The sequence below is a fragment of the Falco naumanni genome, chromosome 5 (genome assembly GCF_017639655.2).
Source record: "Falco naumanni isolate bFalNau1 chromosome 5, bFalNau1.pat, whole genome shotgun sequence".
Taxonomy (NCBI): Eukaryota; Metazoa; Chordata; class Aves; order Falconiformes; family Falconidae; genus Falco; species Falco naumanni.
The window spans coordinates 91,521,371-91,543,572 of NC_054058.1; the positions used below are offsets into that span (position 1 = coordinate 91,521,371).

A 22,202-nucleotide genomic window follows, 5' to 3' on the forward strand; every position below is an offset into this window, starting at 1 on the left:
AGACTTTTACTCTCCGTTCTTGAGGAAATCTGTGCTTTCTTGAAGCCTTCATGCTCACACTCGCCACTGCCTCTCCTCCAGTGGCTGCTGCTGCGAGTGGCAGGAGCAGAAAGGAGAACAGCACTCAACCTGAGGGCACGGGCCATGAAACAACACGAGGGTCTCTTTTGCTCCCTCACCTGCCTCATTACGACCCAGTCTTTTCTCTCCTGGTTTTACTCCCGTAGGGCCCTGGCCAGCGACAGGCCAGTTTACTGGTAGAGCTGCGAGATCAGCTAGGATAGCATGAGAGAGGGTATATGAAACTAAAGCCAGTTACAAATTTCTTGACAAAACATTTTGCCACTTGATCACACCGATTTGCCAAAACAGGTATTTTCCAACCATCGTGGGAGCGGGGAGAGGTTCCCTGCAGCCTCCGCTGCCCCACAAGGCTGGTACTTTGGGAGCTTTGCCTCTGGGGTGGGAGGCTCAGGCCCCAGTCCCTGTCCCTCATGGTTCAGATCTAAGACTTGCAGCCTCAAATCAGCTGCAGGTTTCTGGTTTTCCCAGCAAAACAGAAAACACCTGACATCTGCGTGGGAGTGGGGGTTCTGCCAGCCCCTGGGTCTCATCTGACCTCCTTGGCCCATCACCAGCAAACACGTGGAGGTGGCCCCTCTTCACCCCCATGGTTTTGGAGAGCTGATGGCATGGGGAAGGACCTTCCCTGGCCACCAGTGAAACAGCAGGAGCATTGGAGAGGGTACAGAAGAGGAGCAGGAGCAAGGTAGGACGGAGAAAAGGACAGCGGTGGAGGAGAACGAGAAAGGTAAGAGGGAGTAAGCCAAGAAACATTACTGGAAGGAGAAAGGGACGCAGCCCAAGAGCTGCTGGTCCCAGAACCCCCCCAGCAGCACCTGGATCATTTCCCTGCATGACCCCATCTAAATTTCACCCCATGCAGACGAAGCAGTGGCTGTCACCTGATTACCTTGGAGCAAGCTGAAAATGTAGTGGGACCCAGCCTTTTATTCTTGCTCCTGGCTCTGCGTGAGGTTTGCAATCAGCTGTTAATGCCTCTCCTTCACATAATTCATTCCTCTCTCCTGTTATTGTGATTACATGGAGCCCTGAATCTGTCCTGCCCTCCTTGAGCTGGCGCTTGGGTGGCTTGGTTATGGCAAAGGCTCCTCAACATGCAGCAAGCAGGAGAAGTGCTTGTAAAGCACATTCAGGAATACCTCAGAGTCTGCGCTGCCTCTGCCCTGCAGCATCCCCAGTGTGGTATTAAACCATTCCTCGTGAGGAGGAGGCTTTGTGCACCAGTGGCATAGCTGGGATAGGGTTCTACATCAAGCAGACAGACGGGGACCTGCTGTCAAGCACCCCATCACTGCCAAGTCTGTGGCACGAAGATGCTGACAGCAGGCCGGACTACAGCACGGAAAGAAGGGGAGAGAAATAAAAGCATGGACTTTGAAAGAACAACTGCAACCTGTACCACATTTCTGCTCGGGACAGGCTGCTCCCTCCCCACGTGGACCGTCAGCTGTGCCAGAGCACGCTACAGATCATGAGGGGTTTTAGGCTTCTTTTTTTTTTTTTTTTTTTTTTTTGGAGGGTGTGTCATCCAGCAGTGCAAAGCTCTGGTGAGGGATAAGGAGTACCATGTAAAACAGATTTCTGAGGATTTGGGATTGCTTTGCAATGGGAAAGCCCTCCTCAGAGACATTAGAAAGGCCCAGCAGAGCGCTCGGACCCAGTTTGGCGTAGACATGAGTTATTACCCCCCCACACCCCCACCTGGGGAGTGCAACTGCAGCGCCTGTTGAAACAGCTTTATTTGCCCACATCTGCTGTTCTGAGCAATATCTGTGTGCATATGAAGATTAGCAGTTGAGTCAGCTGTTCGTTGGGACAGCAAGGCCATGGCCGTTCACATCTTAAAAGAGGAGGGTGAAGTCCCTCCAGGTGTTACGTGTTTGCCTGTTTCTCAGGGGCACCTGCCCACACAGCCTGCCCCAACCTGGCACAGCCACAGAGGCCACCGGCTGTGCAGCTTGGCACCTGGCTGCAGGCGTGCTGGGTGCCCTGGAGCAGCAGCTCCCGCCTCTGGACGGAGCCCAAAGGAAAAGGCAGGAGTTTTAGCACCTTCTCTGTGACCGCACCCGGGATAGGGATGGGGACAAGGCGATGATGAAGATGGTCCGCAGCAGGTCCTGCTGAGCCATTGCTGCAGCTGTGGAGCACGCTCAGACCCACCTCCCACGCATCCAAACCTGCCTTTGGGCAGGTTGAAGTAACATGAAAATCTACTTAACATGTCACGTGCCACCAGTGCTCCACCAGACCCAGCCAGCCAGTGCAGTCACTGGTGGGGATTCTCCTGGAACACGGCTTGCTGAGGGTTCATCCTCCCCAGTCAAGCAAATGCAGCTGCCCACAGCTTTTAGGCCAAGATATATAACCTGCTTTCCCGTTTTGAAAGAAAACTTCAACCTGCACAGCTCTTCTGGTGGCTAAGGATGTTGCAAATCTCTCTTAAGTCAGGCTGGGGAGGTTTCCCTTCGCATCTGTATTCACTCACTCTGACAGGACGGACAGGCAAGGAAATGAAAGGGAAGCACTTTTGCTCCTCACAGGGAATTTAACTCCAAAAACGATTCAGCTGTGAGAGGAATGGCTCCCTGCTGGGATGTCATCCTTCAGTCTATAAGTACTGGCTGTGCCATTTCACACGAAACAAAAATTCCCAAGAATATATCATTTCCCTTTCTATATGCAAAATTCTGTCTCTACTGCTGAAAGCCTTTTAAGTAGCAGCCCTGCCACTGTTTGCAGGATAAAACCCGATAACTGCACATCATATTCACCCCCAGTTTCCTCTTTTTGGGGTCAGATGGGTTTCAGGAGCACTCCTCAACCTGCCTGGAGGCAGCCTACGTTTTTCCAGCGCTGATGCTCCCCAGCAGAGCATTGCTGCCGAGTGCTGGGTGCTACTAACCACAAGTGCCCTCTGCCTCCCCGCGCTCTGCAGCACATCGCTGCTGCACCCCACACCTGCACCGCTGCTGAGTGCAGGTTTGGGGGGACAAGGGGTACCCCACTGCCGGGGTATGGGGGAGCCTTCCCTGGGCTTATGGCAGGCCAGCGTGTGTGCCCTCCTGGAAACCTGCTCAGGGGGGATGGGCTTGTGCTCCTCTGCCCCTTGCTGGAGTTGTGTGTTTGGCAACTCGGTGGGTCAAACCCTGTGTCTGCCCCACGGCAGGGCCCTTCCCTTAGCTGGGACCTCCAAGCCTGAGGATGCCCTGACTGACGGGGCTAAACCCTTGGGGTTTGGGTGAAGATGGGAACGGTCTATGAGCTCGTCACTCGCCATATCTCATTATGCATTCACCTCTTACATCACCATTCCAATTAATGAGCCTTTAAAAAAATCTCTTAATATAAAGAGAAGAAAACTGGCTCTTTGATGTAAGCCCACTGTTTTTGCAAAGCTATTAAGTCTAATGAGGAATTAAATTATTTTTTTTATCGGAGTAATGCATAATGCATTCACTTACAATAGCCTGCAATAAGAAAACTTCACAGAATTGACTGTGTTGTGTACAAAAAGAGATGCCACAAGTTCGTAATTTGAAAGGATGGGCAGCTAATTAAAATCCCAGTGTGGTGGTTCCATCTGCAGACTCAAACCATTCTAGAGGCTGTACTGTCTTACTTGCATCACATGTTTTAAGCCAGCCTCACATTGCTCACAAGGTAATGCTTATGTTTCGAATCTGTTTAACAGAGAATTTCTTGGGAGGGGGGAAACCCGAGCTGATTTTTTCATTCCTTGATTGGTTGTTAGATTTTTCTAGTGTGTAAAACGAACCACTTGGATCCCAACGACCTTCTGGGAATTTGCTTGCACTAGTGGTGGGGTGCAAGATGGGCAGAGCTGGCGCTGAGGACCCAGCGGCCGCACACGTGTCGGGGGCTTGCTCTGAAGCAGCCTGTCAGCAGCCGGATCACGTCCTCCCAGAGCACGCCTGCCAGGAAGGGCTTGTGGAAGGGACCTAACCCGTGCTCCTCAGGACCACTGCAAGGTTAGCCAATGCACGAGAGGTGGGTATAATCAAGAGATTCACGACAAAAGGTGCTGCTGATCTGAATTAAAATGCTAATATAGACCCAACCACAGCCTGATGCAAAGAGTACCCGTATTTCTGCGTTCTATGCATCTCCTTCGTACGCCTGAGCCAAGCAGCGATAGCTCAGAGTGGTCTGTGACACTGTTCTTTGTCACCATAGACAGCCAGAGACTGCTGCTAACACCACGCTGCAGCATCCCCAAATGCAACTAGCGGGAGCATGCCTTGACTGGGACTCTCGCTAAGTAGCATTGCACACTGGAGATGTGTTGGTGGAAGCCAAGAAAATGGGAAAACACGACACCTGGTGACATCTGCTAGTGAGGGGAGCTTTTGCTGAAGGTAAACTTCCAGTACCAGCTTAAGAATACAACTGGCATTTTTGCAGAGTGACAAACTAGACTCACAAATGCTGTTCACTGAAATCAGCGCAAGTTAGAGGCTTATGGCCCCTGTGCCTCCGAGCTTTAGTTCCCTAGACCTAACTCTTGCAGAGCGTCAGGAGATCTGGTGCTCAATTCCTGAAGCAGTAAAACACCTCGAATTTCAAAATCTTAGCTCAGTGCTTTCACGAGTTGAGTCTACCAGCATCCCAAGCTGTGAAACCATAGCCTCAAAAGCTGTTTGATTTGCTGAACAGCTTTTCATACATGCACATAGATAACTGTCTGTTGCACAGGTACACGCTGTTGTTAATAACGAGCGTTTTCCAAACACACGGCATAAATCTGTGTTTATGTCACACCCAGCCTGTGCGACGCCAACCCAAGCAATAGGGCGTGGGGAAACAGTGCTTGCCCTGTCACACTTAATTTCTGTGAAAAACAACGTGAATGACATCTGGTACTCACAGCACGGTGCCGGTGCTTTTCCTCTTGATCCTGAAGCGCGAGGAATCATCCGTGAACTCCACATCATAGCTGGCCTCATCGGAGGTAACCCCAGGGGAGTCGATCCGGAGTGGGACTTCAAACCGCTGTCTGCTGGGGTCGTAGAGCTAAAGCAAAGCGGGGGGGGGGCAGGTTAGCTCACCTGTCAGTGTGTGCTGCTTTAGTTAAGTGATTCCCCCCCCCCCCCCCCCCAAATACTCACCCTGAACCGAAGTCTGTCCCTTGTCTGGAACTCCACTTCTAAGATGACGGGGGAAATGTCTTTTCCGAAGAGGGATGAGGCCCGGCGCTTGGTCAGCGGTACCCTGCGGCGGAAACACGCGCTGGTGCCCACCGCCACCGCCAGCTGCCTGCGACCGCCCTGGCGCCAGCCGGGGGGAGCAACTCAGCTGTTCCTTGCCAGCCCTTTACAAATAAACCATTGGCTTATCGAGAGAAATTATCTCCGAGGTTAGCGTAGGTTCTCCTTGCTGTTAACGGATAAAATAGGTGCTACCAAAGCAAGGAGATCTCGTGGCCTCCTGAGACACAGATCCCAGGGAGGGAGGGACCACCGTGTGCCAACACCTGATTGCCTCACCAGCAGCACGGTGTGAGCGCAGGACCCCGGCTCCGCGTGGCTTGCACACGAGAAAGCACCTCCGGCACCCTCCTTGCTGCAAGCTGAGCACAGGGCAGCGAAGCCGCTTGGGGAAGGTCTCGGGCCAGCTGCCCCCAGGGCGGCGCGGTCACCACGCAGGGCCAGCCTGCAGCACCCAAGGAGCCGCCGCACGCTTACCTCCAGCCTTTGGCCGTCTTCTCGGCGTTCCCACCCAGGGAGTAGCCGAAGGGACTGTCCTCGGGGAAGAAGCACCAGGGCGCGTTGGCCACGTCGGTGGCACACCAGGTGCAGCCCCGTGCCTCACAGGCGTCCTGGGAAGCGCCTGGCTGGGGGTGGCAGTCGATGCGCTTCTGCACCGCCACAGCCCCGGCGCACTGCGTGTCCCGGCCCGAGCCGAGGCACCCGCCCGGGGCTGGACATGGGGAAAAAGCAGTCAGAGCAGCAAAGAACCACATTAAAGAAACCCCAACAATGCAGATTTCTTTAGTTATACCTTTGTGTGTGTGCTTTTCCCCCCACGTTGGGGCCGATACACATGATTCTTTTGATTAAGGTGACAGCAGAGCAGCGTGCCTGCTCGCGACCCAGGCAGTGGGTCTGTGTTGTGCAGGTCTCAGAGCTGCTGGTGCTCAGCTGAAGCACAACTTGCTCAAAATACTCATGGGAAGTTCAAAAGCAGGCTGAGGAAACCGCCGCTGAGGCATGAAATCAACGCTTCCGGCTAGCTGAACAGGTCTAAAGACCCTCAGCAAGGTCTAAAACTGTTACCAACATTAAAATGCTACATTTTCTGCATACTTTCTCTCTCTCACGTTACACACAGAGGTTATCTATCTCTAGATAGATACGAACGTGAAATCAGCATGCAGCTGTACAAGATATACAAATATAAAAATACTGCTTGTGTATGTTCGTGTTGAGTTTCATTTCTATATTGTACAACCACTATGTATATGTAGTATTAGTAGTTTGCGTTAATACAGGTACGATTACGAGTGAAGGGAGGATGCTAGCAATAAAACAAAAGGCACAAATGAGCGATTCACAGAATCATCCTGGCAAAAACCTTAGTAAGGTGCTAGATCTTTTCCTTTTTGCAGCTGCAGGTCAAGCCCTGTGGTTCCCCTGCACGGAGCGAGCCTCCTAAGAGCAGGGGGACCGTGAGACCAGCCCCTTGCTGCGCCAACAGAACACTCTTAAAATTATCAAATACTCTTAAAGAGAGCAGGTGTACTGCAGGCAGCATACTTAATTTGAAGTTAACTTATGTCGTTTTAATCATCACAGCAATATTGAAAGATTAAATCTACTTGAATGATAATTAGTCTTGTCCATAAAACGACTAGTACCTCTGCTTTTTAAATTTATTTATCTATTTTGGTGGACTGTTGTGTGCTTGAAAGCTTAAAACATAATGGCTGATGCAGCCTGGGCTTATCCATATAAAGAACTTTACAAGCAGTTGTGCACAAGCAATAGTTATATATACTGGGAAGATGTACACAATAATTCACTAGATTCACTAGAAAATGCCATCATGCTGCAATGCCAGAGCTGACTTCCAAGTAGGGGATGGGAAGGCAGAAAAGCAGGAGCTGAGTGCCATCTACATTTGTCTTGTGAGAAAACTCTCATCCCCCACTTTGATGCAGAAGCATCTGACATTCAGGTCTGGTGCTGCCGGTACGGGCAGCAGAGCTTGCTCCTTGCTGCTGCGCCGCCTCACCTCACCCCATCCCACCTTCTAGAGGCAGGAGTTAAGAGGTGAAATCCCGCTCACCTTTGCCAGCTGCCGGACAGACAGGCTGCCCCCACCTTTCTTTTCTGCAGTGGCCAGTCATGCCCCGCAGGCCATTTGCTTTCTGTCCAGAATCCGCCCCTGAGTTCTGTCACATAGGAAAGCCCCAAATTCTGATCCTCATTTTCACCCAAAACATAGTAGGAAAATGAACATCCCTCTGGAATCCCTAAATTATTTATTCTTGGAGCGGAAATCAGGGAGGATTCATCAGTTTTGACGAACCACTGAAGGCTCTGGGCTGGGTGGGAAAAGCCTTAACTTAGTGTACCGTGTCCCTGCTGCAGATGTGGGGGAAAGGCAGACGGACTGCAAGTCCCATGGAAATAACTGCCCTGCCGTGGTGCCACTGTGCGCTGAATACTCCCGCTGACGGAGGGAGGTGGAAGGATTTCAAAGGCTTCCTGCAGCCCTCTGGATCCTGAGGTCCTTAAGCCTGTGCAACCGCAGAGGCTAAACAAAGTGCCGTCCAAAGCACCGCCTCTGCAGTCGATGCACGGTTTCTGTCCTGCAGCTTTGCACCGCCGTGCCTTGCCCGTTTAACACCTTGGCAGACAACGCACAAAATAGAGTAAACCTACCCCATTTCATTTCGGTTTTGGCTTTTTTTTTTTTCCTAATGGGAGTCAAATGCAGCATCAGCGGTTTTATTGCTGAAATCAAAGAACGTGATTCTGAACACCCTACAGCAGATTATTAACTTTGGCATCGGTTTGCATAGCATTGGTTCACGGGAGACTTATCAACTCCTTCATATAATAAAGTACTGTCAAAATACTTCAGAAGAAGAGTATCGTGACTGAAAAAAACTAGTTTGAGGGGAAAAAATTGCCCCAGCAGGAGCTAAGAAATATCCCCCGCCCCACCACCCTTACGGTGAAGCTTAATTTTTCCAGCAAATTTTGAAAACAAGCGCTTGCAGACATGAGCAGCTGAACAAGGCTGCAACTTCATTCACCCCTTGTTCCTGGATTTACTTCTATTACAGTACAAATGGAGAGTAGCAAGAGGGAAGATGCGTTTCCTTCCCTCCTTTTGAAGAGCATTTTAATTTTAAAATTTCTGCATCGTTTTCACTGCATTTATGGCCTATGTCTGTAAACACACATAGAAGATGGAATGCAAACAAACAGTTGAGTATAGCAACAGCTATGGCTACTTGCTACTTTTCCATGATGATTTCCATGGGAACAGAAGCTAAAGCAAGGTAGTTCGAAAGATATACGTGAAAAATTATCCCCATTGATTTTTTAAAATCTTGACTTCAGTTTTGTGAAATTAGATTAGAAAATGCTGCAATAAGGTAATCCATACACCTTTTAATTTAATGGTATTACTCTTTGCAATTTGGGTTCATCCATATGTTACTAAGACACGTTGCAGAAGTTGCCTCTTCCTTTATCTAGCAACATAATAAGAGAAATTCTCCCTTTATTAGACTCTGGACTGAATTAACCTCTCATATACTGGGGTAAAAGTCACAGAAAACAAAGGAGCAAATCACAGGATAACTTTCTGCAGTTGAATGGCCCCCTGCCCCCAGCGCGCCCGCGCTGGTGCCCATGAGCCGAACGCACTGCTGGGTGGGGGTATGGCCCCGAACAAGCCAGCCCTGCTGGCTGCCCACAGCCACCTCAGGTGGAGTTCAAGTCACGCCTGTTCTCTCCTTTCTCACATCACACAACTGCCTCCCCAGCGGCTCTTCTGTTGTTACCACATTTATACCTTGCTTTCAAAGCCTACGACAAAACACACCGGCCATACATTTACCTGCTAGCACAACCGCCAAGAAGCACAGCCCCTTGATCCGCTCCATAGTCAACAGCTGATCTCTGCAGGCGGCGTGCAGCCTTTTATACAAGGCAGGGGCGCGATAAGCACTTGTTCCAATACATAATAAGAAACACTGCAAATATTTTCTCAGCATTCGTATCTTACATGAGGTTAATTGTAACACATGACCTTGCCTGTATTTAAGAACGTATCTGAAGTAAGATGGGATATAGTCAGTGTTCTGTCCACAAACTTTGCTCCACTTGTGAATTCCAACTTTAAGAACATTATTTTCCCATTGCTTCTTAGAAAATTGATTTTTTCAGAGACCACCGGTTTTTTTGAACAAACGTCTTCAGACGATTGGAGTACAGTGCTTACCTTTTTCTAATTTCATATTATCTTTTGTCACAGATGTAGTTGTATAGAACAAATGAAAAGTTTGGAGAAAAACAAACAGTTGAAGAATTCTCCATTAAAACAAGACACCGATACCGTGACCTTTACAAAAGGACAATTTTCCTCCAATTACTTTCAGAGCAAAGCCGTGTTCTACGGCAAGATCTGGTTTAGGTGAAACTTCTTTCTGAAGGTAAAAAAAAAAAAAAAATCTATACATACATTAAGTTATATTGGTATTGCCTATCCGGAGACAGCTTCCTAAAACAAGGCACCTGTGCTGCCAAGCATCACCAGAGAGAAGCATCTGCAGTTCAGACTGCTGCCACGGCAGCCCCTCACCATAGCACCCGTTAAATCCGGGCAGCCTGACAGCACGTAGCCACTTCCCAGGTTTGTAAGGAATTTTTTCCTGCAGTTGCAAGACACAGTATTTCGATGTATCGTACACACATATAAACACACGCACTAAAAAAAACCCGCAGCCACCCAGGGTTCCCAGATGACAGCCATGAGTGTTCAGCTCCAAAACCACGGGTCGCCAAGCTGTTGGCATCATTCGTGTAGCTTGGGACAGTGGGTGGCCTTCACCCATCAGGCCAGGCAGAACAGGGACCCTCCACCATGCACACAAAGCCCCTCATGTGAGTCTTGCATGTGAATCCCCTTTGCCACTGGGGTTTTTGCTCAAAGTTGTGATATGATTCCCCAGTCTTCTGTGTGTACACCCAAGCAGTCAATAAGCAGGACAGATAAACACTAATTGGTATTGCTGCTGTTTATTTTAACTAACCTGTACGCTGCTCTTAACGGTATGTATCATTACTCATTTCTGCTAAAACCTGGAATAAATCAACAACCTCAAACCTCAAGCAGTATGCATTTTCACTTCCTTTCGAGCTGAGCTGAGAAGGAAATAATTCCTCTAAGATCAGTAAGAGGCATCGGAACTTTTCTTTTTTTTGACAGACCATATGTAATAAGGTAAGAACTGTCATCTCTTAGGAACAGGAGCCACTGCTTCGTTTGAAGTCTGTACAGTACTTCGTACCAGGGAATCCTACTAGGCTTCCTAAGTACTACCAAAACACAAATAATGGCCAACAAGAATGCAGGCACAGGATACCAGAACAACCTATGGGCTATACTACTCAGCAAGCTATTCTACTGTATTGTGTAAAACTGTGCATTTTATATTCAGGGCCTTTGCAAGGGAAGTGACTTTTTCATAAGGAATTATGATGAAAAAGGCAAAGAGAAGTATTTCACATTCACCTCTTTATTTAAGTGTTACCTACGTAAACTATAATTTACAGACTGATATTTTATGGGAAAAAAAACCCAACAAAAAAAAAACCCAACAAAAAAAACCCTCAATATCCAAACACTGTATCCGAATCTACTTTTTTTAAGTTTGCAGAATTTACAAATTAATATTCAGAGAAGTTGGGTAAATTATACATCCTCTCTCAATATCCACGCTCTAAGAGCTTTAAAAGTCATACAGGCACAAGATAAGATATTTTCTTTGTACAACCATCTATTTACATAGCTTTTTTCCAATACACGTGGTTCAGTTCTCAAAGCCAAGGTCTGCAAAACAGTGTATTTAAAATACATTTAGCAGCATATAAAATTAGATAAAAAGGAAAGACATCTTGCTTTCAAAAAAGAAAATGTGAGATGATAGAAACAAATCGATAAGAAAAATAGATTAAGATACATTTCTGTCATGACATTAAGAACACCTAGTCATTACAGAATATAGGCAAAACACTAATAAAACATAACAATTTATGAGCATTTGAGTTCTAGTCCTGAGCACAGAGTATACATAGCTGCACAACTTTGGTCAACAAGGGTTATATGCTAACATTAACACAAATCATGTGGCATTCGCTGTTAGCAGGACACAGCCACGTCAGATAGATGTGTCATTAACAGCTTCTTTCCATCTTTTATTCACTCTACCTTCCTAACAACAGTGTAAGCGACCTTTAGAATCTTGAAACTGCCTGTCGTAATCCAAGGCTTATTACCGAGACATCCTCATTCCCCTGCTACCCTAAAATGCAAAACAGTTGATCGTACTTGTGAGTGTAATACGGCAGAGCACTTTTGTTATATATTCCAGGTCATAACTTTGAGATGGCCATTAGAGAAAACTTGATTTCCAGTTAAACTGCAAGTGGTACATACACACACAAATTCAGCCATAATATATAGACATATATATGTGACCACTGACACACAAGCATGTTACCAAGAGGTTATTTTTTTCTTAAATACAGTACATATTTTAAGGACAGCAGGTCTAGTAGAAGAGTTCACTCTTATTTTTCAGTTCATTCCCATCATCAGTGTTTTACCTAATAAGCATGCAGCAAACTGCATAGAGTGCACCTCAAATTCATCAATATATTCATTTATCCCCATTATTTCAATTACTGGCAAGATCTTCACTTGCATCTCCTGTATCCAAGATCTGTCCATCTATTACATTTCGAGCTTTCCAGATCCTCACAGTCCGGTCACTGAAAAACAAAACAAAGCAGTATTAGAGCTAGGTAATTAAATTGGGGAGGGAGAGAGATGGAGCGGGGATGGACACAACCCAGAAGCTTTCTTAATAGCTTGGGCGTCTTATTCAGACATATTATTATTATTTATTAATAATTATTCAGAAACTAATTATTATTAATGGATACACAAGGGTAATTTCAGCCCCAGGAGACTTTGTAATCTAAGATGCACAACATTTAAGATTCCCAAACTTTATCACAGCACTGGCTACTACCTTTAACTATCTAGACAAGTACAAGGATTAATATGTTCAGAAAAGTAAAATCCTACCTCTGCTATTACTTATTTTTTTAAAATACAGCTAATGGTCATAGGCTTAATTATAACAACATCACAGAGGAGCTTCCATCATGTAACTGTTTGCAACTCAGGAAACCACAGGCAAACAGCCAGAACAGTTCTGCGCCTACAGAATCAGAGAGACGGGCTCAACAGGGTAAGACTATTTCCTGCCATTAAAAAAGCGTGAAAAATTACAACGAGGTAAATCAAACAGGACCTGAAACCTGCTCCATCTGCATAAGAGGTGCCAGTCTATAATGAGAAAAGGTAAAAAAAGCACAGAACCACAAGGTGATACAAAGTCCTAACCTCACCCCCCAAAAAACCCCTAAAACTCTTTGCCAGGTGCTGGAAAGCATGTAACAGTGAGCTGGTAACAGAAGCCCAGAAAGGGTACGCTATAATTCTGCACTTTTGGCACCACTATTTACACAATTTTAAAGTATGTGTAAATAAATTATCAGATGGACTGTGTTACAAAGCTCTCTTATCATAATTAAAAAGTAAAATAATCAGTCTTGTGAAATAGCAATTTATCCTGTGAAAGAGATGTAGAACTTAAGAATTTCTCATAAACATTTACTTTTGTGACTAACAAATATTGACTCGTGTTCCTTAAATAACCACCTCAAAAAAAGCCAGGGGGCAGCAATCAGGACAGACTTTATCACAGTACAGAGTTTTTCTGACTTGTGCCTTCACATCACTGCACAATGTCAGGAATACCCTAAGCTCTGTAGACCTACATCAGAATGTTATAAGTGCCAAGAGGCTGGGATTGTCTTTCGCTAGTAATACAGAATAAATTGCAGATGCATGTATGTTCTAAACTTAACCATAATTTTTAGGCAAACAGAGACAAGTTTTGAAGTCTCTACCCCAATCTATTAAGGCTTAAACATAAAAGTCAGCCACCAAACATGGAAACTTGGCAACTTTGAAATGCCGCTTCGACTCATAAAGACTTGCTTTCAATTCAGAAGGCCAGAAACTTCCACAATTGGCACTAAAAGATAACAGGACAGCTCTCCTGTGCTCAGACTATGTCACTAAGTGGGCTCTGCTGCTGTCTCCTGCACTTTCTCCAGAATGAGGTATTTTTCTTGCTTAAGTTCCCTGAGGTTTCAGGTACTCAATTTTCTTGCTTTCACTAGGGAAGCCAATATTCAAATCAAGGTGTTTAAAGGACAATAGGATGGCTTGCAAAGCTTCTGCTATTCACCAGCACTTAAAAACAGACAAACCCGAAAAACCAACCACATTCTATAGCTTTTAGAAAAATTCCCACAGGTCAAGAATCTCCTAGCAGTAAATCACCCAGCTGCAGAGACAAACTAGTGAAGTTCTCAACTACTTCCAGATTCTCCCTGCCATCCTGAAGATCGGTGCTCTCCAAACTTTTTTGATCATGCATCCCACCACTAAAAAAATTTTCGAGCGCACCCCCTCGTTTATTTATTTATTTATATAATAAATTTATTGATTTATAAGTTACACACATGTACTCCACTGAAGTTCTAATATTTTCTTCCTGTGCCCCAGTGGATCATGTTGTGCATGCAAGCATCCCGCTTCAGAGATCACTGCAGTAGATTATTAGCATTTAGGGGCATGGACTACGTCTCCCCACGCTTGCTATGAAGTGACTTACAGAACTGAAGATCTCCTAAATGCATTTGCGTGAATGGAACTCTAGCAGGAGCTACAGAAAAGAAAGATTCATGGAGAAGAAAAACTCACTCTGCTGCTGTGAAAATCTGGCTGGAGTTGGTGCAGATTGCATTTATAGGGCTGTCGTGTCCCTTCATCTCCCCGATGGGTGCGAAGGTATCCACATTCCAGAGCTTGAGGGTGCCTCCTCTGCAGCCGCTGAGCAGAACCGGAGCGCTGGGTAACAAGCCAAGAGCACACACCCAGTCTTTATGAGCATTAGGAACTTGCTGAAAAAAAAGAGAAGGCAGGCAAGTCTCACAGGGCTGCAAAAACTTCTGGAGAAACCAGCACGGAAATGGAAAAATCCCAAGTTCTAAGCCTGACTCCTGTCCTGCAGCAGATTTGCCACGTGACTCTGGGTATACCCCAGCCCTGCGGGTTCTCCTCCCTTAGAGGAAGGAGGGTGCCATCTTCCATGAGGCTACTCCTGTGCCACAGGTTTGTTTCTCTTTGTGAAATAGTACTGCAAAACAAGAAGAAAATCCAATATGCACAACTGACCTGACGTGGAACTGAAATTATGTTGGGATAATGCTAAATCTGCATATGTTCAAATGCATATTTGAATGTATATTTGAACACGTGGTCTCTGTATATGTTTCAAGTCTGCCTGTAAAACAGCTATAAAACACACAAAAAGAAAATCCAAAATACTGCTCAAAAAAATACACCAGGGAGACAGAAACTGTTTCTATATTTGCCCTTCTCCTTTCTTCTTCTCCCATTACACATTATGAGTTGATTTTGTGATGTAGCACTTAACAAAAATACATTAATTCTTTACTGAGGAAGGACACTAGCATTTTGCTGCCAATTCAGAAAGTAAAATGCTGCACAGACCAGCTGAGAACAACATCCATTTGGTACCAACGCTGGGGCAATAATAGCCCAAGTTTGCTGTCTTTTAAGGGGACCAAGAACAGCTCTTCCGTTCAGTTTGGTAGGACCTGCTTTGCTTTGCTGCCTTGCTCATATTATGGAGTACATTCAGCTTTCTAGGATGATCTTGGCTTTTTATCTGTAATACACACTGCTGTCGCAACACTGCTGTCCTGGTCCTGCAGCACTTCAAAAGGCCAGGAGGGAGAATGGTTCTTACAAATCTTAATTTTGTCACAGCACTGTTTTGGGGCTTGGGATGTGTAACACCAAGAGAATTAGATGACTAGCATGTTTATTAAGTGATTTTCATCAATTATAGAGGATCAGACTTGTTTAACACATGCATGCCAGAGCAGGACCTCTGTTGAAATGTTAGCATTTGTACTTTAAAGCAGCTCAGCTCTATTTCAGGATTATTTTTTTTTCCTTTGTCTGAAACCCTCGGGTGTACGCACCAAAAGCAAGTTGCAACAACAGAAATTCTGACTGGATATGAGTGAGGGGGAAATTAATACAAGAACAATTTAAGGAGTGCAATGGGTCACCCAGAGCAGCTGTGCAATCTGTGACCTTGGAGATTTTGAAAACTCAGTTGGGCAAGGCCTTGAGTAACCAGACCTAACTACACAGTTGGCCTTGCTTGGACCAGTGGGCCAACTTTGCACTGTGTGACCTCCAGTGGGCACTTCTACCCTGAATCACCCCAGGATTAGCAAAAGTAACAGCACTTTTCTTCATTCCCTGAAAGAAACAGTGAATAAAGATTCATGTTGTTTTGTCAAATGCTTTAGTCTCACCTCCTTGAAAAACACACACCACTTTATAGAAATAAGAAGAAAGGAAGCGTGAGATCATTTTTATCAAGTTCCACTTTTAAAAACAAGAAATAAACAGGGGAACATGAAGTATAGAAATTATGAAATGCAGATATATCAAAAGGAGAATAAGGAATACAACTAGTCCACTGTTACATACTATTTCACCCCTGCCCCTGTATTCTCCCTGATGTTAAATTAATTGCAACAGCAAAAACGCACATTGCATAATATTTTATGAAGCCTAAAATGCCAGACTGAAGATGCTTCTTACAACTTTAGTAAAGTAATTCTGACAATAAAAATAAAAAATAAAAAAAATCTTTCCTGTTCCCGTGGTCCTCCTGTTTTTACTAACAAGCTGCTTAGCACACTTCCTAGACAGACAGATATGAGGGTAGCTATCCTAATACGGACAAGTGAAAATTTTCTGTAAGAAGCTGAATGTCTTAATCCTTATTTTAACTGTGAAGTTTTAATAGCATTCTGAAAAGGAACTGGCACCCAATAGCACAATTTTGAAAGAAGGTAAAGAAAGTTCGTACATTTATGGAATACTAAGTATGCCCATATAGAAATTTTCGTCTTAAGGTGACCAGTCCGCTATTCTTTCATGTCCCAAAACTTTAATATTCTATTTGTTTCCTTCCTATCAGTCTGCACATTAAATGCACGTAAGAGACATGCTCCTCCTCCCCCCCCAAATTATTAAATGACTGGTATCTAACCAAATCTTTGCAAACACAGCAATATCTTCTGGCATTTGTTTTTCTGCCTTCCATTTCTCACACAGTCTCAACTTAAATAATTGTATCTCTATCTCAACAACCTCTCATAAGATCTAAAAGAACCTGGGTTGGGTTTTTTGTTTTGCAGGTGGGTAAAAACCAAAAAGTTATCCATATCAAACAAATTCAATGAATTTCAAAGTTTCCCAGGATTCAAGGTCCTTTTAGACCCACAGCCCCTTTTTTCTTTTGACAATTAAAACGTACAGCAAATATGTTCCAACAGCAAACAGATTTTATGTGTGTGCTGTATATGTTACATAACATATGCATTGTAAAACAAGACAAACAGAGATCTAAGGAGTAAGCTTTCCACAAAAAAGATGGGGTGGAGTAAGTATTGTCAACCCTCTCCACAGGAAAATATTCTGCAGCCTAATTTAAAGCATTGTTTGTCATTAATGAGTTCCAGTCCAAAATTTACCAACTTGTGAACGGCGAGGATGGTATCTGATGGTTCCAATCAGAGAGGAGGAAAGTGCTGCCTTCATTTTGAAGCAAAAAACCAAAACCCACATACTCAGAGGTAAAACAGGGCTAACTACTTCATCAGAATTTCCTGACGCTACATACACTGAAAAGAAAAGCACCTGTGTCCTTGTGTAAAGATCAAGTACATTTTCAATTTCTTTCTTAGTGTTCTGTGCCTTCCCCATTAAAAACATCAGTATCTCGGTGAATAGTCATCGTATGAGCTGGAACATTTGCACAGCCTGAAAACAGTTCTACAGCATGACTGTCACATTAGCCGCATGATATTTTTTCCATTACCTGGAGAAGGTCTTTTTGAGTCAAATCCCATTTCTTAATTCCATTATCTCTGGAGCCACTAAAAAGGTTGTCTCCCATAATAGCAAGTGCTTCAATACCATCATAATGAGGAGGTTCAAAATTGTGTGTAGGACTTACACTCCCAAGAGCCCCTTCAGTCACATCAAACATCTAAAATAAATAAAGAATCAAATATAAGCAAAATTATCTGCCACCTAACCAGCTTGGAAGACATGCAGTGAACAACTTTAGAGGAAAAACTTGGAGAGTGTTATTACAGGTCACTGTATCATGATGTATATTTATCAGAATTTACCTACCAGAACCACTCCTTTCTCCTCTTTTACCTCTTGCCTGAAGCAAGAACGCTTCACTGACTACAGAGAAGACTGCTCCGGGAAGCGCTAATATTTGATTATATAGGAAGAGTTTATACATACACCATGTGGTGGGCTAGAGAAACAAAGCTCATGCCTGAGCATGGGAAACATGACTCACACTGGAGAACTGCAGAGGCAGCTGCAGGAAAAGCCACAGATACATTTTTCTGGACAAGGTGTTTTGGCAAGGATTACACACCATTACGTGCTGATGCTTTCCATGGACTAGACACACCTCTCTCCTTGCCTGTGCTCCAAGAATCGGGTATCTTAAAACAGATTCTTTAAGTGAGGCCATTTAACAATTTGAGACATAATCAACCCCATCAGGTCTTTGTCCCCAGAGCAGCAGTGTCAGCAACCCCGTTTCATTTTCCATTGTACCTGGCCAGAACGCAGCCAGTTAGACTGAGCTGAGGGGAACAGATGAGCCATAACTTTTTAAACCGCTACCTCTGTTTCACAAGCAAATGTCAGACTTTATCCCCCATTATTTGTTCTTCATTGACCTTTTAAAAATGAACAAGCCTGGCAGTAAAGAAGGGACAGCTTCGTAGTGTAAAAGAATACCTTAAGTGAGTTAAAGTTATTTTAAAAGTTATCCCATTGAATTAACATGCATCAGTTCCAGTTGTAACAGAAGAGTTCAGTGACACACCAGAAAAATCAGGTACTTAGAGGTGACTAATATTCCTGGCTCAGTAAACAGGACAGTAGTTTCCTGGGGCAGTGGAAAGCAGTATCTGTGACCAGTCCTACTACCCCCGGTGGACCTACCCATGTAGAGGAGTACTGAGAATTCCCTAACTGCTGCACTGACCATGCACATACAGGTCATTTAGTTTGTATTTCTGTACTAAACTATTTTGTTTAGTTTGTTTGGCTTAACAATTCTGGAGGCATTCACCTTGCAGAACACCCACTACTCTGCAGCACATATACACGGCCGAAATATTCCTGGATATTCTAGTGGTACAAGTCAAGAGTTTTCCAAAAGCCCTTCCACCTCCTTGTTTGCCAACATGAGTTGGTAGCATGACAACCTTGCATTACACGATCACATCCCGTTGTCCCCACTGAGGTCCTACACTCATTACTGTGCCAGGAGTTGTGCCAGTGTAGCTCTTAACTAACTCAATATTCTGAGCTGTGCAGAGAAGCAGCTATTAGAGTGCCTCTCTGTAGCCCCACTGCCTAAGAATCATCTGGCCTCTAACCATAGGAACTGCTGATAAGATACAAACCCACCGCCCAAACCATCAAGCTATGCACCCACCTCCCAGGCGGACTTCTGAGGCTGGCCCAGTGCACAGCCAAGCATCCATAAATTGCAGAATAATGTCAAAAAGAGAAAGCCCAGGTCAGTGAGAAAGCTCACTCAGGTTCTGGCTCCTGCTCTGCTCCCAGCTGTGTTTACACACTTTACGCAGTGTGTGAGAAGCGTAAGACCAGAATGAAGGGTACCCCCTCACAACAAGCCAGGGTCTCTTGTTCACTCTTTACTTAGCCTCATGAATCACATGTTCTTTGCAGCATGAGGGTCAGCTTTATGAGGAAGATGAGGTATAGTTCCCATAGGCTGGTGGTTTGGGCATAGTCCTGAGAAGCAGGAGCCTGTGGGTTCAAATACTCACTGGCTGAGATGGGCCAAAACCAAAACCCAACCAAGCAAAAAACCAAAACACAAACTACCAGACTCTCACCCCACCCCAGTCAGATTCCCTATCCTTGAGTGAATACATAATACCAAGAAGTAGGAAAGTATTGTAATACCACTGGCTATGCTTTGAACACAACTCCGAGCAGCCTGCGCGCTAATGAATACAACCAAATAGACTGGGCACTTTGCTGAGATGCGCTGACCTTTTTCTCTTTCCCCACTTCAGAACTCAGGCAACACTTCAGCAAGAGTCTGCGCTAGATCCCACTCTCTTCTGTGGGGAGCACACGGAGTGTCTCTGCTGAAGCGATTGGGTCTTGCACTCCAAGAGAGGTACTGACTTAAGATACTTTCCAAGAGCTAAATGTTACTTAGGAGTAGGTATTATGAATATTTCTTCAAAACTTCACACATCTGATGTCCACCTTACTGGGGTTTAAGAAAAAATTTAACTATTGACAACCATTCATCCACGTACCATCATGAAATTCAAATAGTGCTGAAGTGATACGTGAGACTGAACATTACTCATAATCTGTAACTGATGAAAGAACCTCCATCTTGGCTATCATGTATCAGATATGGAGATGTGAGCGATTTCCGCTGAAGCATGCGCCCCATGCTGATGTGAAGAGTTAAAAAAAATAAGCAAATACTAACGGTTTACCTTTATATAATGATCCTTCGAACCAGTGACAATAAGATCTTGTCCATTGGAAATTCGATCTACAGTAAGGCACATAACAGGGCCCTGGTGACCAGTTAGCTTTCCTGTAGATTGAAATCTTCAAGGATAAGAGAAGAAATGAGGATTTGTTATTTTCCCCATGTATTCAATACAACCTATATCACACTTTCTGCCACAATGGAGCTTTTTATTTTCCCCTATGTTTTCACTACTCGTCCTCCGGTTTACATATATGCTATTGCTCCTGTCCACGGGTAAATGTAAAATTATGTTAAATGTAAACAAAACCTTCTATTTCTGTAAAATAAGAATTTAAAAAATGAAAACTAAAGACAAATCAGACCCCATAAAATATTCTCTGTATTTTGAACACACTCTTTGGGTGCAGGTTCTGTTTGGAAAAGTGCTATATAGTGTGGCTATCATAGCCCCATATTATATTACATCAATTGGCTTTCATCATCTCATCAACAATTACAAGTCAGGATTCATGCACCTGTCACCTTACAAGAGCCTGTTTTATAGTGCCTGTCAAACAAAACCTGGTGCTTTCCAATAATTTTTCCTGAAATGATTCACCATAACCTTAACACAAGAGGAAATCACGAGCACCTTCATTATCTCAGTTCACCACCACAGCCTCTTATGGATTAGTTGATCCATATCTTGACCACACTTTGCCCAGGTTATGGACATTACATAGAGAGTAAACACTTCATTGACTGTTTCACATGCGCTGACTTTGTTTCATATGCACATATAACCACCTAAAGAACATTCTCTTCTGCTGGTGCTTACTACCTTTTCAGGTCCCACATCCTCACTGAGTTCCCAGCAGCTGCATAGAGGAACGTGCCAGTTGGATTTAGTGCAATCTGATTGATCTGGTTCTCTCCAGCTGGGATTGCGACTGTTCTGTTAGTACTTCCCGAACAGACATCACCAGGCATCGCTTGGCCTGAAGACCTGAGCAAAAAAAAAAAAAAAAAAAAAAAGGGGGGTGAAAGGGGGAAAAAAATCAAATCCAAAATAAACCCTACATTTTGTTCTCCCTGCTTTGCACACGATTTAAAACCAAACCTACTTACCTAAGCTAAAAAGCTATATGCCAATTATGAATACTGAACATTTGATAAAACACTGTAAGTATGGATGCAATTTGTTTTGTTTCCATATATTCCCAGTGCCCCATACTGACTTAGCCTGAACATGTAAAGAAAGCTTACAGCCCCAAGAAACAGTGTACTTTAATTGCACTCTGCTGCACTACTGAATTAAATCTAATAACGTCTATCTAAAATTAAGACTTATTTGAACTCTTCGCATTTCAGGTTTGGCATACTTACGTCAATGTCCTAATACACTTAGCAGAGTCTCTGATGTCCCACACTTTGATGTAGGAGGTTGAGACTGTGAAGACCAGGCTAGTGTAGTTGCAGTATTTTATAGAAACAACATTATTTGGATGACCCCCTAGAGACATAATCTCTTGTCCAGTTACCAGATTCCAGACTTTACAGGTACGGTCTAAATAAAGGCAAACAGAAAGGAGGAAAAATAATTTAAAAAAAGAAACAAACAGAAAAATCTCATGTTTTCCCCAAAATCACTAATTTTTAAGAAAGTATGTGCATTCATTTGTACTCATACATATCGCTACATTTTAGGCAAGCACTGTAGAAAAACAACTAAATTAAATAGGTCTTAAAGAATACACATGGGCACCATCTACGATCATCAAAACTAAACAAGGTTAATCATCAAATGTTGTGCGTGCAAGATCTGCATATTAGCTCCTATAGCATTTTAAAAGGATAAAATTCTATCTCATGGAAAATGAAGTAAAATTACACACAGCTTAGAGGCTGTAAAGTTTGGATGACAAATCAAGAGAAGAATCAAATTTTTACTTCAAGAATTATTCATCAACTATATAGTTCAGGAGGGGTTTTGAGGCTCAGCATGACAGAGTGCTGACTGTCACAACAAAACTACAAAGGTGAGAAGGGGTCCAAACTACTCAGTGCTTTAGGAACCTCTCAAAATCCCAGCATATGTTCT

At 44.3% G+C, this 22,202-nt stretch overlaps 2 protein-coding genes across 10 annotated transcripts in view; both read right to left on the reverse strand.

Annotated features, from left to right (window-relative positions):
- LOC121089443 (maltase-glucoamylase, intestinal-like) overlaps positions 1-9,223 on the reverse strand; it is a 61,932-nt gene extending 52,709 nt beyond the window's left edge. The window contains exons 1-4 of the mRNA XM_040596665.1: positions 9,178-9,223; positions 5,787-6,021; positions 5,211-5,313; positions 4,970-5,115 (exon numbers count right to left, since the gene is read on the reverse strand). Coding sequence (XP_040452599.1) covers positions 4,970-5,115; positions 5,211-5,313; positions 5,787-6,021; positions 9,178-9,223 — 530 coding nt within the window. The remainder of the gene's footprint in view (positions 1-4,969; positions 5,116-5,210; positions 5,314-5,786; positions 6,022-9,177) is intronic.
- Positions 9,224-10,842: 1,619 nt separating this feature from the next.
- Positions 10,843-22,202, reverse strand: part of KIF21A (kinesin family member 21A) — a 92,309-nt gene continuing 80,949 nt past the window's right edge. For all 9 annotated transcript variants that reach the window (XM_040594285.1, XM_040594289.1, XM_040594284.1 and 6 more), the window contains 6 exons: positions 21,488-21,668; positions 20,943-21,107; positions 20,121-20,238; positions 17,414-17,584; positions 14,185-14,384; positions 10,843-12,113 (listed from right to left, as the gene is read on the reverse strand). In XM_040594285.1, the coding sequence (XP_040450219.1) occupies positions 12,020-12,113; positions 14,185-14,384; positions 17,414-17,584; positions 20,121-20,238; positions 20,943-21,107; positions 21,488-21,668 (929 nt within the window). In that variant the 3' untranslated portion in view covers positions 10,843-12,019. The remainder of the gene's footprint in view (positions 12,114-14,184; positions 14,385-17,413; positions 17,585-20,120; positions 20,239-20,942; positions 21,108-21,487; positions 21,669-22,202) is intronic.